This window comes from Antechinus flavipes, chromosome 3 (assembly GCF_016432865.1).
Source record: "Antechinus flavipes isolate AdamAnt ecotype Samford, QLD, Australia chromosome 3, AdamAnt_v2, whole genome shotgun sequence".
NCBI classification, from domain to species: Eukaryota; Metazoa; Chordata; class Mammalia; order Dasyuromorphia; family Dasyuridae; genus Antechinus; species Antechinus flavipes.
In genome coordinates this window covers 422,512,956-422,539,247 of record NC_067400.1, presented here as the reverse complement: position 1 = coordinate 422,539,247, position 26,292 = coordinate 422,512,956, and the positions used below count along the sequence as shown (strand labels likewise).

Sequence of the window (26,292 nt, the reverse complement as noted above, 5' to 3'; positions counted from 1 at the left end):
GAATTTGGAGGAGAGAAGAAAATATTTAAAGGATTTAAATACTAAAATAAACAAAGATAGATGAATTGCTAAGAAGTATCCTGTTTAAAAACAACTGTAAATAACTGTGATATAGAAGCTGCTAAGTATTCCTCTGGGAAATTCATGGTGCTACTCAAACACTTCCCAACATTGTCCATTTTATTTTCTTCTTTCTCTCACCTCTTTTATTTTTATAGTTTTCTCTTCCTTTATCTCTTTCTCTTTTTTCCTTTCCTAAATCTTTTCTTTCTTTCTCTTTTTTCTTCTCCCTATCTTTTAGGTCTGTCAGTGACATTCAGTGGTACTATATTCATTGTTTGGCCCTAATTGGTGGCACTCAGAGCAAAAGATTGCTAAGTCTTGTTCTGAGGCAATTTCAGCTTGTATGTGAATGTTTCAATAAGACATAGGCTGATGAATACCAGGCATTATTAGAATGTAATAGGAGATTTTATTAGGGACACAATGTTATATGGGTAGGAAAATTATTGGCTTTGATGTTAAAAGATCAGATCTAAAGTCTTTATTGTAACACTTACTAGCTATGACACCATGGATAGGTTACTTAGGCTTTCAGAGTTTCAGCTTACTTATTTGTCAAATGAAGGTAACAAATATGTTGGAAGGAACATATTTGTATACTATAAAATACCATAAATATGTGAGATAATTTTTTTAAATTAAAAACTGTGATTTTGAAAAGGAAAATGATAAATGTTGAAAAATATAGGAGAATTAAGATGCTAATGCACTGTTGGTGGAGTTGTAGACTGATTCAACCATTTGGGGGGGAAATTTGGAACTCTGGCCAAAGTGTTATAAAATTATGCATACTCTTTGACCTAGCAATACCACAACAAAAGAAAGGGACCTATATTTACCAAAAAAATACTTATCACAGGTCCTTTAATGATGGCAAAGAATTGGAAATGAAAGGGATGCTCATTGTCAGGAAATGGCTGATCAAGTTATAGAAGATGATTGTGATGGGAACACTGTTGCACTATTATAAGAAACAATGAGCCGGATGCTCTCAGGAATATCTGAAAAGGCTTAACATCAACTGACACAAAGTGAACTGAGCAGAACTAGGAAAGTAGTGTAGATACAACAATATTGTATGATGATAAACTGTGAATGACTTAACCATTCTTAATGATACAATGATTCAAAACAATTCCAAAGCATATGTGCTAACAAAAAATGATGATAAAAATGTTTGTTCTATAAATTGAAATTTTAAAAATTTAATGAAAAATGCTATCCAAAGAAAGAAATGCTTTTTAAGCATTTTTATTTAAATTTTTTTCTTTATTTTTATTGTGCTTTTTAATCTAATATGGAAATATTTTTCTTTATTTTTATTGTGCTTTTTAATCTAATATGGAAATATTTTTGCATGACTATGCATATATAAACTATATCAAATTGCTTTCCTTCTCAATTGAGAGTGGAAAGAAAAAGAGAATGTTTAGAACTCAATTTAAAAAAAAATAAGGTGGTTAAAATTGTCTTTACATATAATTAGATAAAAATGAAAAAAATTTCTATAAGGAAATATAGTCCTCCAAAATCTGGGGTAATGGGAAGAATTTTCACCTCATCACTGAATAGAATTCTCAGGATGAAATTCCCTCCACGAATACAAATCTACAGCTTATGGTCTAAAAGAGCTGCTCTGCTAAAAGTATTAAGACATTAGGTGGCTTGCTCATAACCACATAGATAGCATTTGTTATAGGGTGGTCTTAAGCCCAAGTCTTCTTGACTATAAAACTGGAGCTTAATCCAATAGATTAGATAGACAGATAGATAAAATAGATAGACAGAGAGTCAGACAGAGAGAAAGATAGATGATAGAAAAATTAGATATAGATATACATATAAATATACTATACTGCTCTTAATATAATTATGTGTGTTCAACTAATAAAGTTAATTTCATCCACTTCTACACCATTTCACCATTGAGTTACCAAAATGCAAAATATATTCAATTCATAAAGACATTTTTCAGGCTCTTCCAAAGTGATCTAAAATAATACTCACTGGATTTTCAACCCAGTAGATAAACTGCTCTGAATCATCAAAGTCAACATCATAACCATTCTGTATCCCCGCAATAGGAACCATGGCATCATTGGTTTTTTCCTCAGGATTAAGGGAGATTCCATAAATTATATTCTTTCTTACAGTTATAAGGAAGGGTTGTTCATCTGTGAAAATAATATAACATCAATCAGAGTTCTATTTTAGTATTCTCTTTATTTAGAGAAATGAAATGCAATGGACCATTACCTTTTCTTGGGATAAAGTTTCACTGTAGCAATAAGTGCAAAGCACAACAAATATTTATCCAAACAATCACAGCTTTATAACAAAATTTCTTAGTAGGGTCCAGTGACCTCAATTTTAGAAGCCTTAGATTTCCCATCTGTTCTTAAAGATAATACAGGGAGGAAGAAAGCTGAACATAGCAAAATAATGACAGAATCTGAAATCACAAACTGAATTTGAATCCTGATTTGACTACTAATCACCTAACTGTGGTTAATCCCTTCACTCCTCTAGGACTCAAATTCCTCATCTTCAAAATGGTAGTGTAGGACTCTACCAGATCCAAAGCCTATAAAAGAATAGCATTGCAAGCTTTCTTTGATAAGCCATTCATGCTTGATAAATTTGACAGTAGGAAGTTCTGTTTCTAAATAGCTTCTAGAATCACAAAATCATCAATACAGAGCCAGGCTGGTCATCAACAATCATCTAATCCAACCTCTTCATCTTAGAGTCAATGAAACTGATACTCAGAGAGAGAAAGGACTTGGTCAAGATCATACAGAGAGTAAATGTTAAAGGAAGGATTTTGATGCAGTTCCCCCACTTCTAGAGCTAATGTTTTTTCCATTGTTGTTGTTCAATCATTTTTCAATCATATCTGACTCTTCATGATCCCATTTGGAGTTTTGTAATGGGCTGAAGCTCGAGTTGATGCACTGAGGTCCCAAGCACGTGAGGCTAAATAGTAATTGGACCATACTCTATTAATATATATGCTTGGAGAAAGAATGCCCCCCCCTTTGTGCAAGTCCTGATGTATTGTATAGGAAATGACAATCTGGGTGGGTGGAGGCAGAGGGGCTGAGAGAGAAGCGGAAAGAGACTGCTGGCTGGCATCTTGTTGCAGCTGCTGACATTGCTAATCTCCCTTCACCTCAAAAAGAATAAAGACTGAAGATTTTCCCTTAACCTGAATTCCTGACTCTGGCTGATTTTAAAATACGCGGTCATCGCAAGTGTTTTTCTGAGAAGATATATAGTTTGCCATTTCCTCCTCCAGTTCACTTTATGGATGAAGAAACTGAAGCAATCAGTATAAAGTGGTTTCCCAGAGGACATATAACTAGTAAGTATCTGAGGCTGGATTTGAACTCAGGTCTCCCTGACTCAAGGCCCAGTGCTCTTTTACATTGTACCACCTAGCTGCTCCTTTCTATAATCAATGTATGTGATTATGGGTCATTATAATAATACCTCATTTTCATGGAATCCTAAATCTAGAAGTAGAAGAGGTCACAGGAATCATTTATCCAACCCCTTCATTCCACAGGTAAGGAAAATGAAGTCCTGGGAAATTACACAAAAGCTGAGTTCAGTTTGAATTTCTAAGTCCGAATTATAGAACATGTTAAAGAAATTGTTGTAATAGATTCAAAATGTATTATGAAAGCTAATCAAACATTGTCATGTCTTCAGGAGAATTTTATTATTAAATAAGTATGATTAACATTTAGCCAATTAGCTAACTATATATAAATTTATCATTTTGATATTTTAAAGATGTTTAAAATGTTCTCCATTGAAACTTAAATATCTTTTATAAAAGTTTATTTATACTATCAACTCACAGAAAATAAATTCTTTTTTTTCTTTTCTTTTTTTCTTTTTCTTTTTTTCCCCAATACTTTTATTGAAAGGTCACTTTCTTACCAGAACATAACAACACTTTGTTAGGTTACTTTAGCCAACTTAAGCTTGAATTGATAAATTAGAAAGGAAATTCTTCAATGTATCAGGTGTTTAGGAGTAACTGAAGAGTACATCTACAAAATGCCTTACAAAATGAAGCATAAGACATATGAGACATACTGTGTTTCTTTGGTTTATCTTTAAAGGGAAGGTTCTTGGTTTTGGTTGTTTTCTACAACATGTTGTCAAAGGAAAATTTTAATTAGTTACAGCTATTGTGGAAGTTAAGCTACATATTGCTCTGATTAACTATATGGTTTCCCAACTCTATAGTAATATATCGATTTAGATTCATTAACCTATAACTAGTCTTAAGTCTTCAACTACCACATAATCAGTTGATTAAATTGCTACTTACTTGAATCTGGATAGACAACTCACTTTAGTCTTAGTTGAATTATTACAGGGACATTATAACAATAGGATATCCCAAATGTATTGCTTTGAAATACAAAGCTATAGACTAACTGATCTAGCTTTATACCAACAGTAATCCTTATTTAAAAGCTCTAGAGTGCTAGTGTTAGCATACATTGCTTTAGAAGGGTATAACTGAAGTTTCAGATTGGTAGACCATGAGAGTTGATTTTATAATAGAAATTAATTTTTTCTTAGGGGCTAGAGATTGAGATAAAAATCATTCTGTATAAAACTTTATATACCATATCACTTGTTTGCTAGGATAATGTTGAATATTACTTAAAATTTAATACATCAGTCTATAATTTTAATAGAATTTTATAATCAAATTTAAATGAATAATATACCAAACAAAATAAATCTTTAGAATCATTGGGTTATCTAGTTGCATAAGGTTTTAACAAGTTTATTTATACAGTCTCAAATACTAAAGTGCATCATATCATTTTTCAATAATAAATTATTTTCAAAAATAATGAAAACTTCAGGCTATCTTCCATCCTAATTTTCAGAAGTTCCAATAATGGAACATAGATGCAGCATTACCATGTTTCCTTCAGAAGAAGGAAATAACATTAAAATTATGTTTTATGTATTTAATGTTGGAAAATATGATTATTAGTTATATCCTGCCCTTCAGTTGTTTTTCAATAATATCTGACTTCTCATGGCCTCATTTGCAGTTTTCTTAGCAAAAATACTATAATGTTTTATTATTTCTTTCTCTAGTTCATTTTACAGAAGAGGAAACTGAGGCAAACTGGGTTAAGAGACTTGTCCAGGGTTATAAAATTAGTGAGTGTCTGAGGTCATATTTGGTACTGAGAACTCCAAGGTAAGGAAACTTCCTCTACCAATCAAAGTCTGTACCTTCTCTGAAATTTTTAGAGATTTGTCTAGAGCATGGTCAAACTCAAAAAGAAATGAATCATTAATTCATATACAAGAATCCCTATGGACTGCATATTAAATTAGTTTGAAAATCTAATGTTACTTATGTGTTTTTGTATTTTTATTTGTTTTGTTAAATATTCCCAATTTAATATTGTTCCTAGAGAAGATTGTGAGCTCATGGAGTTTGAGGATTTAAAATTGGAGACCTTTGGTTCAGAGCGCTGAGAGTTACCAAGAGTAACACAGTCAACATATATCAGAGGAGATACTTCAACTCGTCTTCCTAGAATCAAGGTCAGCTCTCTATCCATTATACCACATTGCTTTTTTTCCAAAACAAAATGGTAATTCATTTAAATTAACTCTTCTAAGGTTCTTTCTATAAAAGAGCTAACCTTATTTTTGATTAGCACATATTGAGTTCACTCAGACACCGATTTGTAAAGACTGAAAAATTTCCATCTCAAAAAGTCTGTCTAGATCATAGCGGGGAAAATCACGAGATCCTATGTGAATCAAGAAAGCATTCAATGGAAGAAGAATTAGCATCCATCAATCACCATGAAGTTAGTCATGTTGGATATGCCAGTTTCCAGCACATAATTCGACAATATTACTATGCTGAAAGAATCCGTTGTATCCGAAATGTGTATAGCTCAGTCTAATCTTTTTTGCCAGCAGACTAAATTAAGAAATGTCAACAAGGATTAGATTCAGAATAAATCTCTGAAGAAAAATGGCAAATGTCTATCCTTTTGTAACTATTAGCAATAATTAAAATCTTTCACCATAAGAAAAATAACCATCATGGCACAGTACTATTTCTTGATAAGCATCTGACTTTCAGTAAATCTGCCCTATCTATATTATATGAAGGCATCCTAAAATTACTGGTTTGGGGTTATATTTTCCATTTGAAAAATGATTTTAATTCCAGATTAGAAAATCCAATATTCGTGTGGGGGGAAAAAAAGAAACATTTAATCAATTGCTGTGAAAATAATAAGCTATTTGAAGATCAGTCTTTAAGCTTTTTCTCTTTTCATCTTTCATCACTGGCCAAATACATTTATTTCACTTCATTTAGTATGTGTCCTGAGATTTGGGTTTTATGCACACTTTTAAGTTTTAAAACAATAGAGGAGAGTGAGAAAAGGCAGCATTTTAAATAAAAGGCACATATTTTGATATCATCTTGCTTTTTTCCTAAAGTAAATTCCTCAAGTTGAACAATAATGTCTTTTCTTTATTTTCTAATTCACAATAACACAAAGCTCTTTGTATAGAGGATGTTAATCTTATGAGCATTAACCATCCAGTTAAGGGAAATACCAATGAGACAATAAGAAAAGGAAACTGCTAAGCTAATAACGCTCAATATTTCATGTGGTGAAAGTTCTGCATTTTGCTTCTTAATTACAGACTTTAGAAGCTTCTATTCTTCTATCTTGTCATAAAATCTTCCTTTCACCTACATACATGAGAGAAAAAGTGAGCCAAGAAATGATTCGTCTACATGAACACCCATAGCATTATGTCCAGGTATAACAGGTACTATACAAGTAATTTATCTTAATTCAACACAAGACTATCCACTGAGTATTAAGTATTTACCATGTATTAGACTAGAGAAGGAAATGGTAACCACTCCAATATCTCTGCCAAGAAAACCTCAAATGGGGTCATGAAGAGTCAGACATGACTGAAATAACTGAACAACAAATGTGTACAGCACTGTGCAAGACACAATGGATTTTTTTTTTCTTTTCCAGACCTGTGATTTCCTTTATGAAAGCAACTCGTGGTGTGGAAATTTCTTTTACTAATGCAGATGAGCACCTACTCCATAATTTATAGTCTTAAAGACTTGCCTGAGACATTGAGATGTTAAATAACTTTTCCAAGGTCACAAAAGCTGTATCAAAGTCAGGTCTTCCTGACTCTTTGGTCAGCTCTGCTACTCTATCCACTATATGTCATACTGCTTTCCTATCATAGATGCACAAGAAATAAGAATAAAATGGGAAAGTCTTTGCTTTCAATATTGTTTATAAACAATCTGTACAAGTATCCAGTATGTCTTCACAGTTTATACAATTATCTTTACAAATTATACAATAATTCCTCCATTGCTATTTTCCTTGAAAATTTAGCTTAAGTGCCACTTCTTACATGAGACATTTCCTGATTACCTCTTTCAATCACTAGGCCTCCCCCACAAAATTACCTTGTATTAACTTTGCATGCATCTCTTGGGATAGACTTTATGCTCCTTGAGGGTAAAACCTATCTCATTTTTTTCTTAGCTCTTAGCATGATGTCTAGCATGTATTCTTAATAAATGAGTACTTCACTTAATAAATTCATATTGATTTATTTATCTTCAAAATAGAAATTAAATGAAGCAGCACAATATAGCAGAAAAAGTACTAAGTTCTTTGGTTCATTTTAAAATGTCATGCAAATTTGTTAATTATCTACTATGTACAAAGGTACTGAAGTCAGATCTCTATTCTAATACCAGTTGGGCTACTTGCAAGTTATATCACTTGAAGTAAATCACTTCACTTTGGTTTCCATTTTTCTTATATACAAAATGAGAAGGTTTTGTCAAGTGATAAACAAAGTTCCCCTGGAATTAGTTGGAAACCCATCAGTTGGAAAATGGCTGAATAAATCATATTATATGAGTGTAATGGAATATTGATTGAGCAAAAATGATGAGCAGGATGATTTCAGAAAAGCCTGGAAAGACTTACATGAACTGATACTGAGTGAAGTGAGTAGAACCAAGAGTACATTGTACACAGTAACAACAAGATCATGTGATGATCAACCATGATGGACTTGGCTCTTTCCATCAATGAGGTGATTCAAAGCAATTCCAAAAGACTTGTGATGGAAAGTGTCATCCACAACCAGAAAAAGAACTATAAAGATTGAATGTGGATCAAAGCACAATATTTTCGCCTTTTGTAATTGTTGTTTGTTTGTTTGGATTTTTCCTTTCTCGTATTTTTTTCCCTTTTGATATGATTTTTCTTGCATAGCATGACAAATATGGAAATATGTTTAGAAGAATTAATATGTTTAACCTATATTAAATTGTTTGCTGTCTTGGAGAGGGTGTGGAAAGGAGAAAAATTTGGAACACAAGATTTTGCAAAAATGAATGTTGAAAACTATCTTTGCATGTATTTGGAAAAAATAAAATACTATTTTTTAAAAAGATAAAGTTCCTTCCTGATCCAAAGTCATATGCATTTACCACTATAAGATAGAATGAGCACCATACCTCTCAAGCAATTAATAGAATCAGAAGAAAGAGTCCATCCTGAAGGACAAGCACAAGAATAAAACCTTGGTCCTGATGAAGAAAGCAAACACAGGTGGCTACAGGGTGCAGATATACATGAATTTGTACCTGCAATTTAAAAAGAAAACACAAATCACATTCATAAAATTAATATCAAACCTGTGTCTAATTTTTCAAATATAAGGTATCAAGTATAATCTCGTTCTCTTGTACAGTAAACTAGAATGGCATAGTTGTATTCACATTTGTAAGCAAAGTAGTTTTAGTATCCATTTCACAAATTAACTGAGCTTTTTGCCTACTCCTAATTTCCTGGGCTATTTTACTCTTTCCCAGTGATAGATGTCTCACACAAGAGGTAACAGGAACAAATGACTTCCCTAAGTTCACAGAGGAAGTAAGTCAAAAATGGAACAATTAGTCTATGGGATAACCTGATAAACCAATGTAACATGGCTGCTAATCCCCATTTGTTTATTTATCTAGCCTTAAATTTAAGAGATTAACCACTAAATGTATCTATACCAAAAACTGTTGTTTGCTAAATATCTGGATATTTGTTCCCATCCTGATAATCTTTTATCTCCATCTTCAAAAACTTTAATAGATAGACTATTAGAATCACATGTTAACCACATTCATCAACCAGTTCCTCATCTGCCAAATGAGGGAATTGGGTAAGATGATTAATACAATATCTTCCAGCTCAAAATACTATAATTGTGAATCATCTGTCTCCTCTTCCCTCTTATACTATTGATTCTTTGAGAACAGCAGTAATATATATGCATCTGACATTTGAACAGTATTGTATATGCTATAAATATTCTATGTGTATCCACACACTGAATTATCTCCCAAGTCCATCAGAAAAGAAAACTATGGCTCAGCATTTCAAGAGTACTTTCTACTGAAAAAGAGAATAATCTAATATACCAAGAATCATAGAAGCAAACACCAGTGGACACTGTGAAAGGGACAACTCACTTGACAGATGAGAAAACTGAATCTTAAAGAACTTATGTGCCTTGCCCAAAATCACTCAAGTACAAGACTGAGATTTAGATCCCAACACTCTGAACCCAAATACTATACTTTCCACTGTACCATATGGCTTCTAAGGTAATCACAGCAGTCTGACCATCTAACATATATAACTCAGCAAATCAGAGTACATAACAAGACCAAAAGGCCATAAGAAACTACTATCATAACCAGTTTCTCATAGGCTACTCACAAATTCAGATTTATTTCCATCCAAATAAGAGGTTTGACTTTTTTTTATTTTTATAGAGGTTTGACTTTCTAGTGTTAAATAAAAGTGTTAGAAACTGGGAAAATAAAACGAATACAGGGGACACTATAGTCCAAATATTTGCTAGCACACAAATGACTCAGAAACAATCTCATAAGCATTCTCTGAGTAAATGCTTTCCTCCTACCCATACCCCACACACAAATTAGCTTCACTTACTACTAGGTTGTTTAACTGGATGCATAGAAACAATTCCCAGAGGCTGGTGAATATTATAAATTATGACTGTTTGATTTCCCCCATGCCACTTATTGGCACGAATGACTCGATGAGTATGACGGTCTGTCCAATAAACAAAATCTTCAAAGAGAGTCAAAGCATGAGGATGACGTAATATCTGCAAGGCAGGAATGTTCAGCTATGAGTCCTTAATTGTGATATTGAAACCTCAGACAAAAATTAAGTTCAAGGCAGTAGGGTATAAAACAATGTCTGTCTGATAAAATTAATCACTTTTAGACTTTTGTCACTAAATAAAAGCAAAAAGTGATAGGGGTCAAGGCTATCTTAAAATCATCATACCTTGCTTTGTAGCATCTATATCTTTCAAATCACTTTCACACATCTCATTCCAGCCTTATAACAATACTGTTTTAAAAAATTAGTCAGGTTTCCCTATCTACATATTACAAATAGCTTCCTGAAGAATAGAGAGTTAGGTGATTTACCTGAAGTGACATGGGTAACTAGAACTAAGTACCTAACCCAATATTTTTTCAACTATACCATGTTACTTCTTATAGGTTAACATTCATTGGCTTGAGAAAGCTCAGGAAAAACCTTCTTGAAGATAAAAAGGCTCTTCCAAGGTTCTGTCAAGTTTATGGCTGTCAGATCTTCAGTCTGTGTCCTATATCAATATATATAGTATTTCCTTCAGGAGAATGTAGGTCCTTGAGGTAAAAGACTGCTTTGTTTTATCTTTGTATTCCTAAAGTTTAGCATAGTTTATGGCACATAAGAGAATCTCAATAAATAAATGCTTGTTGAATTCTGTTTTAGGGCGTTAGCTAGTCACAAGATTTTTTTCTCTCTCTTTTATGTTTTAAATGACATATTATGTGGTACTGGCTCTGTGTTATTAAGTATCATAAAGTAGTCATATATATCAAAACTGGAGTGCATTGGCACTTTTATAAAAAATTACAGTAATATTTATTACTCAGGAAATTAGTTATAAACTATATAGGTAATAATTTTAAATACTGGTTTATTAAAAGCTAAAAACTAACTAGATTCAGAAAAAGGCTCTTTTTCTTTTAGACTCCCAAAAAACTTATTTTTCACATAAAATATCTCTTGAATCCCTAGTCTGTTCAGAATAACAGTGTATAGTGGCTCTTTTCAACAATGAGGTGATTCAGGCCAGTTCCAACAGAATTATGATGAAGAAAGCCATCTGCATCCAGAAAGATGACTATTGGGACTGAATGTGGATCTCAATATAGTTTTTTCACCTTTTTTGTTGTTGGCTGCTTGTTTTTTGTTTTTTTTTCTCATTTTTTTCCTTTTTGATCTGATTTTTCTTGTGCAACATGATAAATGTAAAAATATGTATAAAGGAATTGTACATGTTTAATATATATTGGATTACTTGCTGTCTAGGGGAGGGGGAGAGGAAGAGAGAAAAATTTGGAACACAAGGTTTTGTAAGAGTGCATGTCAGAAACTATCTTTGCATGTATTTCTAAAATAAACAACTATTAAAAAAAAAAAAGAAGAAGAAAAACAGTGTTTAAAACATTGAACAAGATTTGTTTCTAGGTTCACTTTGTTCTATCTTTATCCACAAACTTTTTGACATTTTTCACTGACTTCTTACCAAATCACTGGCTACCACCTGCCTCCGGTGGTTTCCATTGTAATCACAAAAGTCAATGTAATCAAGATAGGCATCCATGAAGTAGAGCAATTTATTGGGGTAATCAATAGCCAAGCCATTGGGCCAATAGATCTTATCCTTGATGATAACTGTGCGATTGGTACCATCCATACTGGCCCTTTCAATTCGAGGATTTTTGCCCCAGTCTGACCAGAACATCAGATGTGCACTGTGAAAAGAAACTAATTACTGATGGTAGTAAAATGATTAAATATTCAAAATGACCACATTTTGATATTTCAAAATAGGCATTTTCAATTACAGATATGTTAAATGTTTATTTTATTTGTTTGTTTTATAATGCAAAACCCTAATCAAAATGTAAGCTTCTCCCATCTGGGTATTTTTATATTGTTACTTTGCCAATGGAGTACATAATGACATTTAAGATTTCCAATACTAATTTCATATTTATAGAACCACTAAAGCATCTCATTTTCAATGGCTGAAGGTGACCTTAGAGTTTTCTAGCTCAACCACCCATGTTTTACTGGTAAAGAAGCTAGGGCATGGTGAGGTTAAATGATGTCCCAGAGTTCACTTGGGTTAGCAGTAGCAGAGCCAAACTAGCACCCAAACCTGTCTCATCCATTGCTCTATCCACACTATATCACCATTGGCTAGCATTACAGTTAATACAACAATTAGGAGATTTGTGAAATTCATCTGTTTCAGTTCATGATTTATAAAGTTTAAGATAGGAAAGTCAATTTATAAACATTCATTTTTATTCCTAAAGTTCTTAGGTATAATACATTCAAATGTCAACAGAATCAGTCTATAAATAAATATAATCCCATTCTCCAACCAATATGGAGGACAGGATAATTTGAATTCACATAAAGAAACTCTCCTGGTATTTTTGCAGAAATAAGATGATTTGTCTTTCTTCCTTAAAGGGACATGAAAGAAAGATTTTTCTCCTCTTTTTTTATAACTTACAATGGAATGTTATAGAACTGGAGGAGCTGGTTCTGGTTATTTTAGGTATAATGAAATAGTCATATATACTAAAACTGAAGCCCATTGATTCTTTTATAGAAGATTACAATAATATCTATTAATTAGAAATTTAATTTTAAACCATATAACTAATTATTTTAAATACTACATTGTTAAAATTTAATAATCATGTTATCTTCAGATAAAAAGAATAACAGCTTATGAAAATAACAGATTAGTTTAAAAGCAGCAACAAAACAACTTTATGCCCATAACTCCCTCAGCTCCAAAGTCTTCTATGAAATCATCTGTATTTATAAATTGAATCACAAAAACAAACAAAACAAAACAAACTAGGGATCAACTCAGATATAAGCTAAAGCCTGTTATTGTTTCTTCTCCACCCATCCCAGCCCAATATATTCATTTTGAGATAACATCATTTTGAAACAAAACCAAAAAAAAAATCTTACTCAATTCTGGGATCTAATACTAGTCCCCTTGGGTTTGTTACATTTTCACTAATCAGCACAGTCCTGTGGTTCCCATCCATTTTAGAGACTTCAATTGTTTCCAGAACATAGTCTGTCCAGTAAAGATTGCGACCTACCCAGTCTACCGCAATACTTTCAGTCACGGTAACACCACTGTCAAATATCTATAGGGAAACAGAAAGACAGAAATAAACCGAGATGGGGGAAGGATGGAGAAGGGAGAGACAAAAAGAGAGATAGACAGACAGACAGACAGAGAAAGAGAGACAGAGAGAGAAACAGAGGCAGAGAGACGCAGAGATATGCAGAGAGACAGAGATATAGAGAGAAACAGAGACAGAGAGAGACAGAAAGACAGAGAGAAATAGACAGAAAGAGACAGAGACAGCGACACAGAGAAACAGAGAAAGAAAAACAGAGAGAAGATAAATAAATGTTAAATATCTATGAAACATTCAGTATTGAACTTTACTATATAAAACATAAGGTTGAATTAAAGTAGTTGTCTTTCTGCAACTAAGCACAGACTGCAACTTTTCTTTTAATTGGCCATCCTTTTTTATTGCATTATACAGTTAGCATCATGCAAGTAGGGAAAATAGATAGCATTATACAACAGAACAAAAGGTAGCTTCAGAGCCAAGAAGACCTGGGCTCAGGGCTTATTTCTGACACAAATTAGCTAAATGACTTTGAGCAAGTTTCTTGACCTGTCTCTAAGGCTATTTATTGATTTGCATTGATAGGGGGAGAGTGGCCTCATCAGGAATTCCTAATACTAATGAAATCACAACTCTAGCCCTAAAATGAAAAAAAAAAAAGAAAATTTAATGAGATTGATTAACTACCAGTAGTAACAATAGAAGAGAGCAAAAGGATAGCTGAGATTCTGGAGCAAGTTTTGCCACAGATAGCATTAAGATATAGAGATACATTTTTTCCATTCTTTTACTTGTCTTTATCTTTGCTTATATGGGTAGAATGAAAGGGGCTATGGAATAGACACTGGAGTCTTCCTAAGCTCTCACATTATGTGAGCTAAAAACAGAATATGTATCAACCTTCTAATTTGCTCTAACTCTAAAACTATCTTAATCATGTTGACATGGATTTCCAGTCCCCATGTATATGTGCTCTAGAGAGCACCCTAATCCTTACTGATGAACAAAGCAGAATAATATTAAAATGACTGAATAAAAATAAAAAGTTGGAAATTGCACTTACTACTTTTCGGTCTGTTCCATTTTGAAAAGCACTCCAGATTTTATCCTGTCTAATATCAGACCAAAAGATACGGCCACTGTGTGAATCAAAATCAATTGCCACAATGTGTTCACCATCACGGATAAGTGAATAAATATTATGTCCTTGAGAGGTGATATTGTCAGCAACTATTTGATTCCGACTAGTCACTAGTAACAAAAGATTTCCTGAAGCTGTGAAAGAATAAAATACAAACATTTCAATGATTTTCCTAGAGAAAAACACTTTCAAACTATTCAAACACTTGATACGATATATTTTCAAAGTACATAGAATATACTTTCAATAGAAGTTAAAATACAATATAGCTTCTGTGAAATCATATTATTTTCAGAATAGGTTACTGTTGCTCTAAAGCATCTTTACCATTAAAAAATACATTTCAGTATTTGATGCACTAAATTCGTCAACTGAAAGTGACTTCTTTGTTCTGAATTCCTACTAACCTCAAATATGGAATCTATATTCTATTTTATCTCACCTCACACTTACTAGAATTTAAGTTTCTTGAGGGCAAGGACCATACCTTAAGCATAGTATTTAATAAATATCTGTGAAATTAATAGCTATGTATAAACACATGAATTTTATATATTAATACAGAACCCTTTTTCAAAATTCTTCCCATATTAAAGTTGCCTACTACCAATATAGGTTTTATTCTTTCTTTCAAAATTCATTTTCAAATGCATGTTCCAAATTATTAACTGAATGAGGATGAATACGTATCACATACTTCATTTTTAATGCATAATAAACATATAATTACTTATTTATTAATAGTATTTATTATAAGATTGCTATTAATATACTTATTATTATTATTAAATTTAAATTATCCCAGGAGCAAATTCTTAATTAAAACAGAAATACAGTATCAGTATATACATATATATATATATCAGTAAAATATAAACTCCATGAGAACAAGATTTCTCAGGATTAGAAAAATGTTCCGGGGCTCCCAAATTGGGAAGTTGATTACACATAAAGCCAGTTCTAAACTATATGACATTTGCCATTAAACTCAATTGATAGTTATCCAAAACTGTTCATTTTCAAAACAAATAATCCTCACCAGCAACTTTGCAAGTCTTCCCATTGCCTTCTAATATATACCCTTCATCACACCAACATCGGGAAGACCCTCTTTCATTATAGCAATGCTGGCTGCAAAAACCTGGAGTTTCACATTCATTGATGTCTTCACAGGTTTTAGAGTCATTGGTGAGCTGATATCCAAATGGGCACAAACACTGAGCCCCAAAAGGCCCTTGAATGCACTCATGAGTGCAACCAGCATTATTGTCTGAGCAGCTCTCCTGATCTAAAGGAAGAAAATGAAAAGAAAAGTGTCAGAAATCTTATTTTTCAATCACTGTGGCCCAATGTTCCTTATGTGCAAAACAACACAACTTCCAAACAGACATTGAGAGTTGTATTCACTTGACCAAGTTGGAAGATTAATGGTGTCTGCACTCACTTGTCGTTATTTATGATACCAATCATCATTCAGTTTTTAAAATCTCTTCTGCCAATTTCTACTTAGAAAAGTAGTAGAAACATTGAGGGTGAGGGTGATTTATATAGAAGAAATACAATTGCCACTCATCTTAATAATTCAAGCATGCAAAGAAATCTAAGGTATTTACCTACCTGATGCCCCAATCAACCTAATTTAGAAACAAAGGGGTTTGCAAGCAGAAGGAGAGGTTGACAAGCACCTTGGGTTACATAAAGGGATAGTGGGGAAGTTCTAGGGAAGGAACAGAAGGATACAGATGGATTATTTATTATACCATCATTTTCCTCCCTCAGGTCAAAATATCTGTGGGAAAAGCTATCCAGTAGCTGGATAGTAAATGTCTTCAATTAGCATGCTTTCTATAAATTTAATTTTAAAAGCTTACTCTAGGCTTAGACTGGGGAAGGTGGGGAGGAGGAGGAATAAATGAATATAAGGGATTTACATCATTTTCTGCACAAACACAACACAGTATAAAATCATAAAAATCTAAAATATGTCACAATCATACCTGGCTGGGGTTCATCTGAGAGTGGGCATTGATTAAAGAGGAAAGAAAGAAAGGACAGTAGTTAGGATTACATGCCAATCACAGCACTTGCAATCACATTAAACACAAACCCCGAGCTTCATTGTTTTTATGGCGCATTCTGATTGAAATTAGAAAATATTAAAGTTAGAGAACCTAAGAGTACATTATAGATAGAACCAATTTAACAGTCTAATAGCCCCATTAATCTTCTTTTTCTAGATACCAACATGAAAAGAAACAAAAACACATAGCCAAAGTGTGAAGAATTTAATGAGAAATATTATTCAGTGATGATTTACTTAAATTAAATTATATATTACCCCCCTCAAACATTTCTAAACTCACAAAGGCATTATAAATTACTTTCTGTAAAGTGCTACTACTCTTCAGACATCCCAGTGACAGTGACAGCATTGGATTTTGTTATCTTGCAGCTCAAAAAGGCTTTATGGCCTGTAATCTGTGGTCAGAAAACTTACTGCAAACTGGGGACTCATCTGCCCCATTGGGGCAATCTGGGATGTCATCACATACTGAGCTCAGATTCACACAGATGCTATGGCCTGGACACTGCCACTGCCAGCTAGGGCATCGAAAGGGCTGAGTGGGACAGTCCCTCTCATCACTCATGTCCCTGCAGTCATTGTCCCCATCACAGATCCAAGCCCTGTAGATGCAGTTTCCATTGTCACAGCGGAAAAGAGATGGAGCACAGGTCATGGGAAGACAGCCATTGTGTTCATCAGAACCATCCATGCAATCCAGATGCCCATCACACTCCCAGTTGTTTGGAATACAGGTGCCATCTGATTGGCATTGAAACTCATTCTGGTGGCACATTCCTGGAGGTCTGGTAGCTAAAAGAGAAGCATTTGAAAAGCAACTCGTGAATGTGGCTCACGATTCTGTTGATGATCTTGATTATGAAGTAACTTTACATGCCCCAGCTTTTTGTTTGGTTTTGTTTTATATTGTAAAACACAGTTTTATGATCTAAGAATAAAATTTGTGGCAAACTCATTCAAGACTGAAATAACCCTAATACTTCTTCAAGTGATTTGTGCCTTTATGTTTTTTTAAATATACAAAGTGCCAGCTCATATGATCTGACATTTGTCTATGACTAAGTCAAAAACTCAATAAATTACACTGAAGTAGAAAAGTGATTGAGTTGAGAATCTGTTCCTTTTTTCTCTTATATTGGAAATGCTTTGAAAAATAGATTGGATCAGGAAATTAGATTTAAAATTGAATTTTGCACTAAAAATCTCTTAGATTTCCATTCTCTTTTGTTGCTGAGGTATAATTGATGTGTAAAAGTGATTTGTAGATTAAAATACTAACATAAAAATGTAAGTAGTTATCATAATGATTTTAATAGCTATTCTATAATAGATTACTTAATTTCATATTTTCTTTTTATACTAGGGAGATGAAGTCATTTCCCCTAAGGAAACATTTTAAATAAAGTTCAAATACATTGAATGTAGAAGCAACTTGACATTTACAGGAAATATTTATTATGCTATCAGTTTTCACACTCTATCCAGCAATCCATAAAAGCTTTTTTGCAGATGAGAATCCAGAAATTGCCACAATATTCTAAAGAAATAGCAATTCAGCTGCCATTTACAGCATGGTGTTAACTCCAAAAAAAGAGAAAAAAATTACATATTCTCATCCCCCCAAAAATGGCAATATTGGGCATTGGGATTTCTAAAAAAAAAAATTGTAAAATTTTCCAAATACTTAGGTATTTTCTGTAACTTATAGTTTGTCCATTGATTTAAGTGCTGATTAGCAGACATCTAGGAAACCAGTAAGAAATGTCCATACTCTTTGTAACTATTCTATTGACAATTTCCTAAAAGCTCAGCAGTGATGCCCAATATATACACACAGTGAAAAATAAAAAATCATTTCCACTGTCAAGTTGCAATACACAATTACAAATCAATATTGCTTAATAAAAGGTGGGCAGTATATCTATGTTATACTTCAGTCTTTCTAATGAGATTTCCTATGAAGTAGTCACATCTATTTTACAAAAAAAAAAAAAAACCTACTCAATTAATTTATATCCCTCTGATATGTAATTTGTGATCATATGGATACAAATTTGTGTTACAGTGGAGGAAGTGGATTAGTTATATGAGAAATATTAAAAGATGAGATAAACCATTTTAGAAGAATACCCAGTATAAACACTGGGTGTCATAAGTTAAATGATTGCCGCATTGTATTTTGATCTAATAATTAAATATTAAAACTGTGAATACTATATGTGATTGCCATCCTTGGAAGTAGAAGCATGAATTAATTTCATATATTTTGTAATCTACCTTAAGTTTTTCCCCCCAGTCATTGTGAATTATTAAAATTCCCATAATATCCATGCTAGCATCACAAACTATTTCCTTCATCTGGATTGTTGGGTATGTGTCACTTACGACAGCCAGCCTCATCAGAGTTGTCATTGCAGTCAAAAACGCCATCACAATGGTAAATATTACTGATACACTGGTCTCCACTGGCACACTTGAACTCAGAAGCAGTGCAGTTATATACTACGGATGAAGGAGCATGGTATTAGAGTTCAACTTAGGTAGAAATCACTAAACACCAAAAAATCCTTAAGCAATTATTGAGAGAAGCCTATTACTTACTACAACCAACTTCATCAGCTCCATCCGCACAATCTCTATCTCCATCACACACATAGAATGGGTCAATGCAGCGATGGTCAGGGCACTGAAACTGGCCCGGATCACATGTTCCTGTAAAATCTAACATGATCCAAAAACAAATCCAAATTACACTTCATTTTCCTTGAACTAGCATAATAGCACTCAGAATCCCTTCCTCCCTCCCCTCCTCCCTCCCCCTTTCTCTCTCTCTCTCTTTCTCTCTCTTTCTCTCTCTCTCTCTCTCTCTCTCTCTCTCTCTCTCTCTCTCTCTCTCTCTCTCTCTCTTTCTTTCTCTCTTTCTCTTATTTACATATAGAAGGCAGTGTGAGGAAGTCAAAAGGAAGTTGATCTTTTGAGTTCCAACGTTGTTGTATAGTCATTTTCAGATTGTAACTGTTTCTGGCCCCTTTGAGGTTTTCTTGACAAAGATACTGGAGAGGTTTGTCATTTCTTTCTCTAGTTCATTTTATAGATGAGGAAACTGAGGCAAACAGGATTAAGTGACTTGTCCAAGGTCATACAGCAAGTAGCTGAGTCTTCATGACTCCAGGCCCAGCATTCTATCTACCACACCACCCAGCTGACCAAGTTCCCATACACTCTTAACCTATTGAAAGGGAGGCCACCAGACAAAGGCAGAAATGATTAGGGGCAGCAAGAATAACCCTAGTAAAATGAAAAGCAGGCCAATGAGACTAAATGAAACTTAACTGTGCTTCTTTATTCTGTCTTTTTGTTTTCACTAAATCAAATGAACTATTCAGATAAAAAGCTAAAATGCGTGGATTTTTCTCTACATGATATGAAATATTCATATATTTTAAATTTCTGGATACTTGTTTGATTTTTTTTAAATGTTCATCCAAATGTGTGGCATTAAAGAAATAGCTCTCACTTTGTTTTAGTGGAAATTTGCATTTATTAGCTAATTCTAAGTCAAGTTACCAACTATAGAGCAATATAATCTTAAACAATTGAAAGGGAGCCCAACATATAGAGACAGAGAAGGTAAGTAACCCTAGCAATTATGTGTAGCAAAGATGCAAATGCTGTGAGTGTCAAGGCAATTTTGTGAGTCTGTTGATCACTGGGAACTATCTTCAAAGTTGGTGATCCAGGAGAAAAAAGTTGAACACTTACTACAGTTTTTTTCATCAGAGCCATCCCCACAGTCGTTGTCTGTGTCACAAAGCCAGATCCTCGGGATACACTGGCTATTGTCACAAGTATACAAGCTTTCTGGGCAGGAAGTGGGTCCTAGAGTGGGGCAATGTTCTTCATCACTGCCATCCAGACAGTCATTGTGCCTATCACAGCGCCAACGTCCTGGAATGCACTGCCCATGAGCACAGGTAAATGCTGAGGCTGCACAGGTATTGTCTAAATCAGAAAAGGAAGCAACCTTTAGACATTGACTTTCACCACCCTGCAGTTACTTCCTTTCCTTACAAAAGAATAGCTCGGTACAACTTCCTTCAACTACAAGGAAAAATCTACTTAGATTGGGGAAGTGGAGGATGATTTGGGCAACATACTTTCAAGCTAATACCATTAATACAGAATGACCATGGGAGTTCACAGTAATCTTTTAAAATATTCATCAGGGATATTGTACATATCTGTGAAAGTAAAGAGACTTTGTATTTTCTTTGGAAGGAAAATTGATAGAGAACTAATATTCAAGGTAGGAGGAAGAAGAGGAGGGAAAAGAGAATGTAGTTAATTCATTATTTATTCTTGTTCCTCAATATATTTTTCAAAGCCTCAGGCAACTCTTACAAACTATAGGCTATACACAAGTTGCTGCTCTGGATTAGTGTAAGTGTCTTCAAACTGTAAGTTCAAAACAAGAAACTCAAAGATCCAAAACCAGTCATCCCCTGCCCCTGCCCCCAAAAAAGAACTTTCCTATTTTCTCTACAAAGGGGCTATTTTGCCAATAATCTTGCCCAGTTGTCCAAATCCTGAAATTTCTTCCACTATTCTTACCACTTGAATTTTTAATGGGATTCTTTATAGTCATCAATAGTGCTTTTTGCTCAGGGCACTGGGCTATGTCCAGGACTTTCCGGATTGGAATAAGAATGAAAAGAAGAAAGTGAGAAGGCAGATAGCTGCTATTCTACACCTAAAACACTGCTCTTGAAGAGGAAAAGAAGCATACTGAATAAAGTTTTCAAAGGCTTCAAGTTCAAGGACCTATTCAGGAACATTCATCTCTGAGGTCTTAAAAGGCATTGACCAATTTATTTTGGTTCAACATTGTGAGGGATGCTGTTGCCAAGATGTAATTAGCCTGTGCTGGTCCAGATATCCAATGAGAGCGGGTGCTTTTGAATTGCTGGAGGTCTCTTTCTCAGCTTTTTCTATACCTTTGAACTTTGGGGTATTATACTAGTTAAGAATTAATGCCCTCCCAAAGAGGCTAGGTTTCAAGGAGTCTAAAGTGATACATACTGTAAACTATTCAGAACCATTCTCAGGGTATTTTTGACCTAATTTCCTAACTCAAAGGCCACAATAGTACATTTTACTCTTAATTACTCAACTGAATCTGTGAGCTAAGCAAAGTGAGTATTTATGATCTCCAATGATACACATTGCAATTTATTTAACTCTACCTATCCCTTCTGATTTCGGTTTATATCCTCCCATAAAATCTCTATGGATGGGAGCATCCAATGTATTAGGGATTTTTTTAGCTCTATTGATATACAAAGTTACCCAGAATTTTGTAAGCTGTCCACTAGTTATCCATTATTCTTACACTACAGTCAGCCTAGATTCTCTTTCTAATATACATTTTTGATGATATCCTTAATAATACTGCTTTATAATTTCTTGATTTGTCGTTTGGTTGGCTTTTTGTTTGTTTTGTTTTTTATATTGCAATCTATTCACACCTGACACATATCTCTCCATGGTCTTTTAGAAAAGGATTTTAATTCTTTAGATAGATATCTTAACTCCTGAGTATTTCCTTAGAAATCCACCTCTTTCCATTTGGCCATTCCAAGTAAATCACTTCTCTATATAGATACTTACTTAATGTGCCACAGTGTTGCTCATCACTGTTATCATGGCAGTCATCAACACCATCACAGCGATAATATCTTGGAACACATCTGCCATTGTTACAAGAAAAGGAATAAGATCCACACTGCAGAGTAGGTGGTTCATTGGATGGATCCTCAACACATGTCAGATGATTGGTACTGAGCTTCATACCATATGGGCAGCCGCAAACTCGTTGAAAGTTAGGAACTGGGAAACAAAAATGGCTGCAATCTCCATTGGGATTTGTTGCTCGGTTGCAGTAGTTAGAGCCTGGTAAAAATAATGTTTGGAGGTATTATTCTCTATAGAGTTCAACTAAAGATCAAACAAATTAGCAATTCTATCACTTATGTTATTTAATACATTAAAACCCAGAAAACTATCCTATAACAAGCCATTCTTTGCGAGTAAATGATTACAAGTTTTTCCAAAATTCTTTCCCCGCACCAAAGGAAAGATCTCCTGCTTAAATTCTACTAGTATAATAGAGAGAGAGAAAGAGAGAGAGAGAGAGAGAGAGAGAGAGAGAGTAACCGACGCCTGGGCAAGGCAATTCCTCCCTGTGCCTTTGTTTTCCTTACTTATAAAATGAAGGATTTGTCATGGATAACTTCTGAGTTCCTTTCTGTCTTTAGTTCTCTGATTACATAATCCTAAATTAATTGTGTGAAATTATTATTGTTCAGTTGTTTCAATCATCTTCAAATCCCCCTTTGGAATTGGGGTTTGTTTGTTTGTTTGTTTGTTTTTGGGGGGAAGGGAGAAAGATAAGGAGTGGTTTGCCATTTCCTTCTCCAGCAATATTTTACATCTTGAGGCAAACACCTGTTAAATGACTTGCCTAGGATCCCACAGCTAATATGGCCTGAAGCCAGATTTGAACTCACAAAGATCTTCCTACATCCAGGAACTGCACTCTACTCACCACCTAGCTGCCCATTATATTAGAATTGTGGAATTATATTCAATTATAAATATACTGACATCATCAGACAAATTTTTAAAAATAAATGATATCCAACTCTGATAAATATGTCTGTTTTCAACAATGAGGTGATTCAGACCAATTCCTATAGACTTGGGATGGAAAGAGCCATCTGCATACACAAAGAGGAAAGTGGGGACAGAAAGTGGATCCCAACATAGTACTTTCACCTTTTTGTTGTTGTTTGCTTGCTTTTTTTCTTTCTCATTTTTTTTCCTTTTTGATCTTTTCTTGTGCAGCATTATAATTATGAAAATATGTATAGAAGAATTGCACATGTTTAACATGTATTGGATTAATATATTAAATATATATAATAAATATAAATAATATATTAAATAAATTTATATTATATATTAAATCTAAATTAAATTATAATATATAATATATTAAATTAAATTAAATATAAATAATATATTAAACACTAAGTAGTGTTTAGGGGAGGGGGAAAAGGAAGGGAGAGAGAAAATTTTGAAACACAAGGTTTTATAAGGATGATTGAAAACTATCTTTGCATATATTTTGAAAATAAAAAGCTGCTAATAAAAATGAAAAAATATAAAAAAGTTTTTTAATGATATATATAGTGGAAAAATTTAAGATCTCTTTTGTAAAGGCCATGAATTCACTTACCAGTTTGGGCATTAGCATTATAGGATTTCACATGCATTACATTATTAATGCCTCTTCGGATAATGGTCATCTCTCCACCATCAGTTTTCCTTACCCGAACAATTCCACCCAGTCTCCAGTCCGTAAAATATGCATAATCTGAAATGAAGACATGGAGTTATATATATATATATATTTCTATTAGAAATGATCATTAAGATGTTGTATACTTGTTTTTTCTCATTTTTTCCCTTCTTAATCTGATTTTTCTTGTGCAGCATGATAAATTTGGAAATATGTATAGAAGAATTGCATATGTTTAAAATATATTGCATTGCTTGTTGTCTAGGAGAGGGAATTGGGAGAAGGGAGGGAGAAAAATTTGGAATACAGGTTTTGGCAGGGAGGAATGTTGAAAACTATCTTTGCATGTATGTTGGGAAAAAAAACTATTATTAATGGGGGAAATGAGGGGTTCACCAATAAGTAATGACTATTCTATGTATTATAAATAAATATATATCTGTATTTTCAATAGAGAATGCACAGGATGTTTTGTACTTGTTTAAAGCGTATTATTTACATTTTAAAAATTTTAGCATCACATGATTGTTTTGTCCCATTCAATCAGTTGACCAGCCAATCAACAAATATTTTTTAAGTGCCTAATATATGTCAGGCATAATTCCAATGCTAATTAACTCATCTATTAGAAAGAGGAGTAGAATAGGAAACAGAAAATATACTTTTGCCATTTCTAAAATTCCATCCTCTTCATTCTAAAAAAAACTCGCAACTTTTTTCTCATACTCAACTTTTTATTTTAAAAAATGGTTAAATATAAAACAGCAAAATGATGATAAAATTATTAAAGATTTAATCAATAAAACAAATTAGGGAAATACTCTTAAATTGGTAAAGAGTTTGCTTCATCACCCATGCATTCATGTCTATAAAATCATATTATAAATATCACTCAATATTACATAATTTTAATAGAATTGTAACCCTGAAGTATTCTAATTATCAATTATCAAAGATGCAGTTAAATGTCTTGTTCTACATTATGATTAAAAAAAAGAAAAGCAATGCATACATTTTAGAATGCTATAGAAAAGAGAGAAATGAGAAAAGTAATCAGTGGTCTAAAAAATCTTATCTGATAGAAATCATCTAAATAAATTAATTCATTTCATAGATATTAAACCCAAGACATTAGCAATATGATCTGACCATCTTCATTCTGAACACCAACTGGCTTCCTTTTAATATCCAACTAAAATCTCACCTCTTTCATACTTCCAGAACCCCTCTTAATCCCAGTACTTTCCCTCTTTTAATCATTAGCATTACTTGTTACTGGAAAAGGAATAAAATCTATATTGCAGAGTGGGTGGCTCATTGGATTTCCCTTAAAATATATTCCTACTCCTACCTCCAGACCTCTTAGTATCCTTACTTTCCTTCAAGATTCTACTCAAGTTCCATCTGCTGCTTCAGGCCTTTCCTGATCCTTAGCAGCTAGCGCCTTACTTCTGCCCCTAAAATGATCTTGTATGTACTTTTTATAGTTTTATGTTTACTGGTATGTGTATGAACTTTTAAGATATATGTATATACTTTTTATAGTTTTATGTTTATTGATAGTGTACATATTTTATTCCTCCCATACACATATACACACATACACAAATACAAAAACTTACACATACATAACCACAAATATACACACATTAAAATTTTAAAACTTTTAAAATATTTAAAGACTGGGATTGTTATATTTTTATAGGACACAGTTTCTGTCACATAATATGTGCTCAATAAATACTTGTGGAATGAATGACATAAAGTTAATTAATGGGGTCATACCCTTAGGAAGGGGCTGAGGCATAATTCAAAACTATACTGATCTGCCTTGCAATGATTTTTTTAAAAATAGATATTCAAACAAGGAGGTTTTCTACTTAACATCAGTTAACCGGCACCCCTTTATCCCTTGACTATTTCCATTAATTGAGTTTTTAATTATGTTAGTGACAACATGATTAAGGCACATGAGATATGATCAAAGAAATGGGTCAGTCTTATTTCTAAATCTTATCTGTACTAGCAAGAGACTTCAGTCTCTTGCACTCACAATAGGGTTCTCCTTATATTGTAAGCCAATAAATGTTTCTATTCTTAAAAATAACAATCAAGTTATTATTAGTTTCCATCATATATAAAAGCAAAGGTATATCTTAGCAAATGCTATTATAATTTTTAAAAATATGATGACATATTTAAACAGATTACAAGGAAATCAACAAAGTCCTTTT

General features: G+C 33.3%; 1 protein-coding gene across 1 annotated transcript in view; it reads right to left on the bottom strand.

Moving 5' to 3' along the window:
* The window catches only part of LRP2 (LDL receptor related protein 2), a 237,659-nt gene that overhangs the window by 109,630 nt on the left and 101,737 nt on the right, over positions 1-26,292 (bottom strand). The window contains exons 20-33 of the mRNA XM_051986217.1: positions 23,996-24,133; positions 22,366-22,647; positions 20,461-20,700; positions 19,300-19,419; positions 19,084-19,200; positions 17,113-17,490; positions 16,613-16,627; positions 15,655-15,903; positions 14,538-14,749; positions 13,293-13,477; positions 11,818-12,046; positions 10,155-10,332; positions 8,660-8,788; positions 2,071-2,237 (exon numbers count right to left, since the gene is read on the bottom strand). Coding sequence (XP_051842177.1) covers positions 2,071-2,237; positions 8,660-8,788; positions 10,155-10,332; positions 11,818-12,046; positions 13,293-13,477; positions 14,538-14,749; positions 15,655-15,903; positions 16,613-16,627; positions 17,113-17,490; positions 19,084-19,200; positions 19,300-19,419; positions 20,461-20,700; positions 22,366-22,647; positions 23,996-24,133 — 2,639 coding nt within the window. The remainder of the gene's footprint in view (positions 1-2,070; positions 2,238-8,659; positions 8,789-10,154; positions 10,333-11,817; positions 12,047-13,292; positions 13,478-14,537; positions 14,750-15,654; positions 15,904-16,612; positions 16,628-17,112; positions 17,491-19,083; positions 19,201-19,299; positions 19,420-20,460; positions 20,701-22,365; positions 22,648-23,995; positions 24,134-26,292) is intronic.